We start from the raw sequence: 12,166 nt of genomic DNA, 5'->3' as shown, positions 1-12,166 counted from the left end.
ACTAAGCAATTGATGGATTATGATGAGTTTATGTATTTGAAAATTGACCATCCCAAAATTCCATGTATTTACTTCCTACCTAAAATTCAGAAGAACAAAACCCATCCTCCAGGTAGACCAATAGTCAGTATGAATCAATCATTACTCGAGAACACCTCACGATATTTGGACCTGTTCTTATGTACCTTTGTCACAGAACTACCTTCATACCTTCGTGACACCAATGATTTTTTGGCCAAGATACATGACATCCCATGGCATAAAGACTACCTGCTGGTCACCATGGATGTAGCATCTTTATATACATCCATTAAACATCAATATGGATTACAGGCCTGTAGGTACTTTCTACAAACACGATCCATTGAATTCCTGGAGCATACTAATATGCTCCTATCGATGCTACAATTCTGCCTTACACATAATCTGTTCCTTTTTGATAATGAAAGCTTTTTACAAAAACAAGGGACAGCTATGGGGGCATCCTTTGCTCCCACCTATGCCAATTTATATATGGGCCTATGGGAGAAGGAGGTGGCATGGTCAGAAAGTAACAACATCTATATGGATAGAGTGATACTGTGGGTGCGATATATCGATGATTTGTTTATTATTTGGGACGGCACAGAACAAATGTTGTTGGAATACATAAATGTACTAAATAACAACCAATTTAACATCTATTTAGATGCTATCTTCAGTAGAGATACTATCTCCTTTTTAGATGTCCAACTAAAAGTAGAAAAAAATCATCTTGAGACAACTATATATCGAAAGCCCACGGCCTGTAATTCCATATTACATGCTAATAGTGGGCATCCTCATGCACTTAAATGGAGCATACCATACAGCCAGCTACTGCGGGCTCGCAGAATATGCTCTGATGAGAACCAATATGACTTGGAATCCAAGGCAATGGTGGACAGGTTTCGAAGTAGAGGTTATCCTCCAAAAATTTTAAGTGATGCACTATACAGAGTAAGGAATAAAAGTAGAGATGAGTTACTTTTTAATAACACAGTGACCAGCAATGATTCCCAACACTCAGCACCTAGAATATTCTTTCAGTATAACCAACAACATGACTCACTAAGAACTATACTCCCAAAAAATTGGCACGTTTTACAGAACGATCCTATTATCAATGATCACATAGAAACTCATCCGTCCATAACATTTCGCAAAGCACGTTCCTTGGGAGATTATCTAACTAGAAGCTATTTTTCAGCAAAAACCAACACATCTTGGTTGAGCCAAAAAAGTTTGGAATTTTGGAAATGTGGCCATTGCAAGGCCTGTAAGTACGCTCAAAATACATACAAATACCAAACTTTTGATGGTCGTCAGTGCGAGATCAAGGATCGAATCACATGTGACACTGAATTTGTGATTTATGTAATTGAATGTGGATGTCATAAAAATACATTGGAAGTACCATTCACAAGTTAAAAGTCAGGTTCTTACAACACTTCAGAGCCATAAAAAAATCAAGATAAAACCTATCCTTTGGCCAAACATTTCTGGGAGGCACATAAAGGAGAATGTAGTACCTTATCCTTTTTATGGCATCAAACATATCAAAAACAATCCCAGAGCTGGCAACAGAACGCTTGAGCTCAGACAAATGGAATCCAAAATTATTTTACTATTGGGTTCCGAATCCCCTTTGGGGCACAATCTTGATGCTGAGCTCTATGTCCATCTTAGATGATAATATACCGTTTACTGCTTTTATTCTCATTTTAGAAAGAGACTCCCTATGCTTTCTAATTCTAAAAATAGTAGTGCTATTTTAGCAGTATTTTATTTACATTCTCTTTTTAAGGATGGGTGAGAAGATCATAATTAACTCATATGAACATGCCATGACAGAATTTGTAAAGTGGATATGACTGAGTAATTTTCCTTATTCTGAGTTCACACTATAGTTTGAAGAAATTTAGGTGTCATTAGGTCTTATGAATGATTATATAGATCTGTACTGTGCTATTGATGATGATTGTTTAATTTCACTTCCCTGTAACTTGGCAAATGCAGAATATGTAACATCACACATAGAGATACATATATATATATGGAATATGATATGGGACCAAGAAATCAATAGAATTGGTTGTTTTAATTGGAGTTTTGTAACACTTTGATGCACTTTATATGCTTTTTTGCACTTATTATTAGTATAGATTTTTAGCACTTTGCACCTTATGCTGAGGCCTTACTTGAATACAACCTATCTACATGTGTCTATAGAATTACCTGCTATACAGATAAGGATAGAGATGAATCAGATTTGATTATATAGGCATTAGATATATACTCAAGCACTACAATATAGTCAAATAGAATTTTAATACAGGATATTAATTAGTTATTAATAATTATATTTATATATAACGAATGACAACCGAAATATTTAAAAATATGATACTACAGTTCCTTCGTTTATATTTATATTGTTACTTTTCCTGTCATTTGAGTAATGTCTTTATATGACCGAACATTAGGAATTATTGGAAGCTATTGCCTTTTCTCTATTATATTTGATATTTATGACTTTTTAATTCTAATTTTTTCTGAAAGTATTAGCATTAATGTAGGTTCATTCTTTTATCAAGTGTTGTATTTAAATAATGATCATTGCATGCTTCAAAATGGCCGCCGCTTTTTTAGTACACTAAAGTGTTATGGAAATAAATGAAGGACTTAAAATTTGTATGTAAATGATGTTGGCTGAGCAGCCAAACTGTCCAGTAGAAGGCGTTTTGCCGAAACGCGTTGACAGACATCACACTCAGGACTCTGTGTTACCTGTATAAGAAAATAAATTCATGAACTAAATACGAGCGCATTGGATTTAATCGATTTCGAGATTTGGGAGATACTTGATGGGATCGGTGCAGCCGTCAGATGGCTATCTGTCCATCTGTTGAAGAAATATATATATATATATATATATATATATATATATATAAATAATATAATATAATAATGCAATCGAATTCCAAGAGGACTGCAAATTTTCATTTCACCAACGTTGAATGATATGAACCCTGACCTACTGAAACAGTGGCAAATGGATACAGTTGAGTGTTCAAATAAATTAATGAATACTTGCACAACCCATAGAAAAAATTAAGGATTTGGAGAAAGCCCTGGAGAAATATAAGGGCACCGAGGAAGGGGCCAGGAGTCTTGAGGAACTTGAAAACAAATTGGATAAGCATGAAAAAGAAGTTCAACAGAAAAAACAAAAAAAGTTTAATAGAGATAAAATTGATAATTCAGCTGGCATGGTGTACACGTTTGCAAGACAATTTGATGCAATGCACAGCAGAAAGGTGATGGATCAAGTCCAGGACAAATCAGGAACACTTTCCAGTGTGGAAAACTCTGAAATGAGTTTGGGGGATGAAGGACCATCGATGACACAGACACCCAAATTGGACTTTACAGTAAAAAATGAGATTATTACAGGGGTCAGCTCGCAGGAGAGGTGGAGAGATGCCGAGATCAGGGAACCAGGCCAATTGAAAAGAAATAGATGGAGCACGAAGAGGAAACAGAAGTAGACGAAAATGAAATCAGGCTTAACTGATAACCTGGTGATCAATCTGTCCTCAAAAGTCCTTAATGATAAACACATCAAACTGTTGAATAAAGGCTTGACATTTTGTCCAAGTGCAGAAATGGACCTGGCAACATCAAGGATTAATTTATATAAATTCTGCAGGAAATTGAAATTAAAGAAATATTTTGCGAACAATCCATCTACAGACATATATCTAGGATTATTCCGACCTACGTCAAGCTTAACATCAGGGGATATAGCACCATTACAGGGCTTATGGGACTTGAAACAAGAGTCCGGTATGACGACAACTTTGAATGAAGAGGGATCATCTGATTTGCAATTTTGTAGAAAGATGGGAATAGTAACCAACAAACCTGGAATGAGTGGTTCAAATTAAAATCCAAATTTTGCCCACAACTACCATCGGGCAATAAGATGGACTTGTTTCAAGAATTAATGGCTGACGATCTGAGAGATAGCACTAAAAGGGTGTCGCGTAGGCTCTCATTATTCTAATTAGACTACTGGATTTTGAGCAGCAGAATCATCCGCAGTGTGGGAGACTAAGTCTAACCCACTGCGGGTGACACCTGTCGCTCCAATCTGGGTTTTGCTCCGGCTAACTAGCAGTGCCTTATCTCCATCCAGGGATAGGGATGACTGGGCAGCCGAGCGCATAACATACTTGGCTTCTCAGGGAAGTCGTGGTCACTCAGGTCTCATCCGGTTCTCTCATCCACAGTTAAATCTCATATATAAATGACATACAGAGGCAGTATATGTTTCAGTAATTAGTTCAATAGAACTGCATCTTAGATAGCAAAGCATGAGCAGAAATAACCAGGGCGACACAACATGACAATATTAGAATTGTGACTAGGAGAGTGAGGCATAAAAACAATGCTATCATATTGTCACTATAATCAATGGACTAATTCCTACCTAGGCTTAGGATAGAGCACAGCATGTTAAGCTCTAAATTTGCCCTTCAGGTTCCCCTGGGAAGACATCAACCCCCATACCTGAGCAAAGGCCTGCGGTCTGCGTTAGCATCTGTAGCGAAGCATTTGGCAATCAGCATACAGTCATGGTTCCCTGGCTGGAATCTCCCTCTAACATGTAACAGACAAGGAAGTGTTTTTATAATAACAGCTGATGTTCTGAGAAAATGTCCCTACGTAAGGATGTGTATTTTCTACGAATGTTGGAGACTAAACTCCTACCACGTTCACCGTCAATGTACCGTGCTGTAGCCTTGGAAGAAGCACAGAGTGATCAAGAATGTCTTGTTTGAGAACAGAGTGCTGGCCTAGGCAAAAACAGTTAGATAGACGGAAATAAAACAAGACCGTAAAAACAGTTACTGTAACAATAATAAAACGAGGCTGAATAAAATATATCTAGGTTAAAGTGCACAGCAGCCTAGTGTGTTAAAATAACGGGGGCACGGAGATATAACTAAAATGGGTACACAACAACAGAGAAACAAACACATTCAAGTCACGTTACAAATATGATTGGTGGCATTGCAAGATTTACAAAAGGACAAAAACATTGTGATAAAAGCCTCATACAAAGGAGGGAACATAGTAGTGATGGATTGCAGTAGATATATTCAGATCAACAGACAATTATCAATTCAAGATAATTATGAGCAATTGAGAGAAGACCCCATGAAAGGAATTATGGGAGATTTCCATATGAAATTGAACAACTGGCATGACAAAAGCCTTTTGGAAGATGAGGAATTAATGTACATTAGAAAGAGCCATCCCACAACACCAACGATATATGTACTACCAAAGATACATAAAAGTATGAAGAATCCTCCAGGACGTCCGATAATTAGTTACTGTGACTCATTATTGGAAAACGCATCAAGATTTTTAGTTTTTTTTTTTTTTTTCATTTCATATGTGACAGCGCTTCCATCTCACATTAGAGACTCCATGGATTTCCTAAGTCGGATCAACGGCATACCGTGGAAACATGAATACATAATGGCAACAGTAGATGTTGTATCATTATGTACTTCAATTAAACACGCGGATGGTCTGAAAGCTTGTGCATATTTTCTACGTAGTAGATTGTTGAATCCATTAGAGCACACACAAATGCTGTTAGAAATGATGGAGTTTTGTCTTACCAATAATATTTTCATTTTCAATGGCAATCATCCTATTCAGAAGAAAGGGTGGGAATATCTTTCGCTCCCACTTATGGTAACCTAACGATGGGCCACTGGGAAGCAGAATGTATATGGACAGAAGAAAATACTGAGACCCTCAATAAGGTGGTTCTATGGGTTCATTGATGATTTATTCCTTATCTGAGAAGGGGAGAGAAATGAATTAGAGCTGTTCCTGAACTCATTGAAAAACAACCCATTGGGACTGCAATTCACATTTGAAATGAATCCAGAAAGAGTGACCTCCTGCACAAAATTATATCGCAAACCAACCAGCTGTAATAGCATCTTATTTGCCAACAGTTCACATTCCAAAGCGCTTAAATGGAGTGCACTCTGTGGAGAATTTTCAAGAGCTAGAAGAAACTGCTCTGAACTGAGTGAATTTAAGTCACAGGGAATTGAGATGTATGAGAGATTCATTAGGAGGGGGTATCCGATATCTGTGTTGGAAGATGCTATGAAAAGAGCTATGAAAGAAGACAGATGATTTATTGGTTACAAAGAATACAAGAGACAAGAAAAATGATCAGGCTCAAACTATCAGATATATTATGGACTACAGTCGATCACATAAAGAAATCAAAATTGCCGAAATGAAAAACTGGAGGGTTATAAAGAAAGATGAAGAAATCAGAAAACAGGTGACTGAACATCCAAGGATCACTTACAGAAAAAGTCCATCCTTAAGTGATTTGCTGATTAGAAGCTTTCTACCCTCACACAGGAGTAGGATAAAAACTTGCCTCCAAATAGAAAGCTTCTTTTAATGTGTCAAATGTAAAGCTTGCCGATCTGGCAAAAACATGCCAGAACTGAAATGTGTCGCTGGGTCCATGAAGAGGATTAAGGAACGGATAACATATAAAAAAATCATTTGTTGTTTATATTCTAGAACGTCAGTATGAAAAAAATATATAGGTAGCACTGTAAACAAATTGAAATTACGTATATTACAACACTTAAGAGCTATTTCAAATGGAGATTATTCGTATGTTCTCGCCAAGCACATATGGGAAATCATGCTGGTGATTGTGACAATGTTCGATACACTGGCATTCATCACGTAAAGCTCAACATTAGAGGTGGAGATCGAAAATTGACCCTTAGAAGAGCAGGATCCAGATGGATTATGATGATTGGAATTGAGATACCTTGGGGCTTGAAAACGGGTGCACAACGTTATGTCCATTTGTAAATAGATAGTTGGACTGGACAAAATATTTAGAGAGAAAAAATACATATTGTATTTCATTCTGTGCTTCTCAACACATGGAGAATCAATGCAGGATAAACTGGGGGGTATTCTATTGGAAATGTAAGAAAATCAGTATATGGCTCTCACTTACGAAGATAACGGTTGATTGGAAGGTGGAGGGAGTCTTGGGTACTTTACCAGGATTGTAATTTAATTATGCGAGCCAATGACTTATGTCCCTTTACAAATTATGCAAACACGTTATCGAAGGAGTGGAAACGTGTGAAAATATATTTTTAAAAAATGTGAATAAGTTAAATATGCCATTTACTGTTACTGAGTTAAAATTATGCGAATGTAGAGTGAATTATGAGACTAAGCGAGCCATAGGGTAAAATATGTGGAGATATGCGCACCAAAAAAATGCACTTTATCGAAGAAAAAAATACACTTTATTGATTGAAAGGCATATTATTGAAGAGTGGAAACTTGTGAAAACAAAAATAAGAAACTATGTTAAATACGCCATTTTAATGTTATTAATGAGTTAAAATGATGAAAAGACAACAGAAATACCAATATTTTATTGTAAAGTGAATTATGAAAATTAGCCATTTATTGAGTAAAATTTGCGGAGATATATGCTCCCCAAAAAATAACTTTATCGACAAAGGCACTTTGACAAAAAATAAATATTGTGATGAACAGGAACGTATTTTTTTTAAATAAGGGAACACTCTAAGTGGAAAAAGATGGCCATTTTTTAAGTGAACAAGTTCACTTGTAAATTTGTGAAAATATTTCCGAAGTGAAGCACCCTATTGAAAAAGATATAGAAATACTGCATTGAGAGACCCTGCAAATGTTTTGAGGATTTGGGAAAAAGGAAAGTTACATATGACATCATGGTCCTCTTTATGTGTATGTACCTTTATGGAGGAGGTGTAGACAAAAGGAGTGTGCTCCTTTAAATATATGTTTTGCACTGCACTATGGGATGGCCCAGTCGAAGGCTTCTGCTGAAATGCATAGGCCATTTTTTCAGGTGGCACCTCGCACATTGCACTTTCATTGTTATGAAACAATAAATTCTTTCTAAAAAAAAAAGCAATAAGTCATACCGGATTTGTGCCATTTCCTGGGATTGCTCGAAGAACAAATTGCAGAGTGAAGCAGGCTCACTGGGTAAAGAATATATATATATATATATACACACACATATCTATATCTACATATACATATCTATATATATATATATACATATCTATATATATATACATATCTATATATCTATATATACATATCTATATATCTAGATATCTATATATACACACACACATATATATATACATAAATACACACACACACACTATATATATATATACACATTTTCAGGGAACTTTATAGTTGAACTGATATTTTACACAAACCATTAAAAATCAGTTGTTCTAGTTATACTGGTCGCAAGAAACTATAACTAATGCCCTAAGGTAGCTATAACTCACACGCTCGCCATGCACAGTTTTGTAATCAATAATTAAATGGTAAATGTTGTGGTGATATTATCAGGGATGTTATAGAAGATGTCATGACTGATGTAAAACGTGGGGTAAAATTAGCAGTGCATGGCGAGTGTGCACGTTATAACTGATGAATTTCCATGGTTTTGTACATGTTAAGTTTCAGCCTAACTATAACGTCCCTGTAACCTGTGTTTCTTTCAGTGAATTTCTATTTATTTATTTTTTTAATGTTCAGTAATATTAAATCACCTTACACCAATCCAACCCCTGCCGCGCACAACACCTTGGGTCATGCGTGGTGCGGTTAGATGTAGGCCAACGTGTTTTGGGACCCCCCCCTTTTTTTTTTTTTTTTTATCAGAACCTGCTTGATGAAGCACTCCAAAACTTTCAAAACAGAGGCTGAAGTGAATGGAAAACTAGTTTTGAAAATTTAGTGAGAATTAGTCAAATGACCCAAAGGTATTGACAAAACAAACAGTGCTTTTCATATGGAAACCAGGTCCCAACTAAAAAAAACTACTGGCAACCGCCAGTAGGGTAGATAGATAGATAGATATTCAACTTACTGAAATCCTAAATCAACAAACAACCACCTTCCAATGTTAAGCTGATGCAACTGATTCCTCGATGAAAAGCATCCCAGAGGACCTTTGTCCAAAATTGATGCGGTTTAACTCCCTGTGATCTCTGAGGGTCATCAGCTATGGATCATCAGTTCAATGCACTTCTTGTTTACTTCAGTATTCATGATGCACCCCTATTATGCGCCAGTGTCTATTACATCACACTGTTCTTTCCAGTCCTTGTGCTGTAGGATGAAAATATGCTTTGACCTCGTTTGTATGAAGGGAGTCAAAACTGGCATCCATGTAGTAGGAGAAACTAAGCCTGTCCCACCAACGTTTGACTGACCACAAGCCTTGGAATTTCCCCACAAAAACAGCCAGGAACCTAGGGATACATTTTAACTCTGAACCTTTGTTCACAAAGCCAGGGATCTAGGAATACATTTTTGACTACAAACTTTTGTTCACACTTCCAAGTCCTTAGAGCCATCACAGCTATACACTTTCACGCCATCCAGACTACACAAAATCCTCCCTCCTGTATAAAGCATCCACTGTGCTGCAATGACCAGAGCTCTTGTTATGGAAAATCTGTCTACTGCAACGTCAACTATATTGGTCTCCCCAAGAAACCAATTGCTAAATGTTAAAAGCTACAAACCCAGCCTGCCCGATATTGCTACACTATTGTCAACATCGAACTCACGTTAAAATCAATCTAATGGTTTTTTAAGGAAGCAGACATCTGTACCATCCACAAAACCTACTGGAAAAAAGACCAAGACTATCTGCAAAAATTGGCTCCTCACTATGCTCCAGCCAGGAACTCTAGTTATCTTCCACCCACCTAAGTTATCAACCATCATTCAAGAACATAAAACAGGTAAGCAGATTCCTGGGAGCACAGGGCCCCATATCTTTGAACGCCCTGAAACCTACCTTGAGATCCGATTATGTGCACGTATGCCAACATCACTTGAACATGAATAGCTCTGGGTGATGTTTTCATTGGTGCCTTCAGTTCCATTAGGAAGTAGTTAAGATAGCCTAATAATATATTAAAGTAATACTATCTACTTTTGCAGCATAGTGAGAATGCCATTGATATATTCAAAAGGAACAACGTGCCGATGCCATCAGTCAGCTGCATATTAAGCTTGATTTAGCTTCTCTCCTCAGCCTAACTACTGATTGTAGGGTACTAAGCAGTTGACTGGTTTCAAGTTGAATCTGAAAATAATTTACCATAGTACCATCTACAGGTTTGAACGGGAAGAGCAGAAGGACCAGTATCAACTTGTCAGCGCTGGATTGAGCAAAGGCTCATCTATTTAAAAAATAAATACATAAAAAGTCATGTCCCAAAGAATTATTACTGAAACACTGCATTAGTGCCGCTTTAGTTGGAGATAACATTTTATTCTGTGAACAAACCTGAGAGTCATCTCCCTCATGTATTCAACCAAAGGTTTTGGCTGTTTGATTAACTGACCAAAATACATTAAGAAGCTTTCATTACATATATAGCTTCAGTAGGGAGAGTCAATAGAGCATCCTGTAGTTGTGAGACTTGGAATCTGCAGTGACAGTTACTGTGAAGCTGGTGGCTGAAGTCTTCAAGAAAGGAAACTCCGCTACCTTTCTCTCCTGCGTGGTATTTTAGAGTTCCACTTTGTTACATATTATATGTAATTTTCTCTGATGAAGACCTCTAGGCAAAGTTAGGCCAGAATCAAATTGAAGCTTATTTAAGCCTTCCATGCAACAGATCGCCTGAAAAACGGAATGTCAGTCAATCAACCTATATATTTTAGTGCATAACAACAATTAAATTAGTGTGGTACAGCAACTTTTCTCCAACTTCAGCTGACCCGCTTCTGGGTGTGCTTGTGTTCTTGTTCTGGAGGGGATCTGGCCAGGCAGTTTGTGTCTGACTAATCCTACTGGAGCAGGACACAACTAATTTGCACATGGCCAATGTCTCCCGAATGCAGAAAGTTGGCACGAAAAACATTGTATTTGACCCCAGTGATCACATATTCCTGAGACTAATGTAAGCATTCTTTTTATCACCTTGTTACACTAAAAATGCACTAGTCACTTAAACCACTGTGTAGTTCATTTAATGAGTGTTCTTTGCTAATTATTGCACTTGTCAATGGCTGCTGAAACCAAGGTTGACTGTCTTGTCTATTTGCTAAAAACAAACAAGAAATTGTTCACACACTGAGGTGATCTGTTCAGGTCAGTCACAACTGTTGCAATAGATACTGCTAGACCGGGTTGTAAATCTAACCAGTTATGGTAAGGTACAAGAGAAGCACTCAAACTGGATCAATTTAACAAATACAATTTTCATTTTTACCTGTAGCACTACAGAACTGTGCGTATTGCTGGTAAAAAAACGTGTTGTTCCGGTCTTTGAAGACTGTAGATGGGCAGACACTCCCATATCGCTGCTCCCAAGAGACACTTTCATGTGAGGGTCGTCCTCTTCTACTAAAGATCTAAACAAAATTAAAAATAAATAAAAAAACAATAAGCCTCTTGAACTTTCAATCTATGATACTTTATCAAATGTAAATACTGTAACATTCTAGAGACTTCAGACACTTCACCAAGCAGACAGACTTTTTAAGCCTCAGTATTATCAAACTAACAAACAAGTTACCTATGGTAATGACCTTTTTGTGGTGGATGCTCTATTTTTCCTAACCTTTTGAAACTCCCCAGGTGTCAGATTGGATGCAGAAACGTTATAACCACTCTCCTGTGCCACTAAAAGGCACTCGACTGCATCAATGTCAGTTTACACTCATAAAAACTAAAACACCTCTCTAGAATGGGGAGGTGGACAAGATCGGTCAGGAAGCTTCAGGCTGACATGAGTATCCACCAAAAGGTCCATAGATTGTTCTGCTTGACACTTCTGCGTGCACATTCTTCACCTTTGGAATCAATACCACAGTAATGCCCCTCCCAGGTGACGGGTCTTAGGAGATGGTCGCACCGCACAATCCAGCTGCACAGACCTTGCAAAACAGACATCTCTGCAGACTTCAGAATCTAAGCAGTAGTGCTTGTTAAAGATGTACTACGAAACCTACATGATACTAG

General features: G+C 37.3%; 1 protein-coding gene across 4 annotated transcripts in view; it reads right to left on the bottom strand.

The window, feature by feature from the left end:
* The window catches only part of KLHL13 (kelch like family member 13), a 368,477-nt gene that overhangs the window by 202,788 nt on the left and 153,523 nt on the right, over positions 1 to 12,166 (bottom strand). For all 4 annotated transcript variants that reach the window (XM_069212540.1, XM_069212539.1, XM_069212538.1 and 1 more), the window contains one exon: positions 11,415 to 11,556. In XM_069212540.1, the coding sequence (XP_069068641.1) occupies positions 11,415 to 11,528 (114 nt within the window). In that variant the 5' untranslated portion in view covers positions 11,529 to 11,556. The remainder of the gene's footprint in view (positions 1 to 11,414; positions 11,557 to 12,166) is intronic.

This window comes from Pleurodeles waltl, chromosome 2_1 (genome assembly GCF_031143425.1).
Source record: "Pleurodeles waltl isolate 20211129_DDA chromosome 2_1, aPleWal1.hap1.20221129, whole genome shotgun sequence".
NCBI classification, from domain to species: Eukaryota; Metazoa; Chordata; class Amphibia; order Caudata; family Salamandridae; genus Pleurodeles; species Pleurodeles waltl.
Note: the sequence above shows the minus strand (reverse complement) of the source record. Positions and strands in the feature narration are given on the sequence as shown.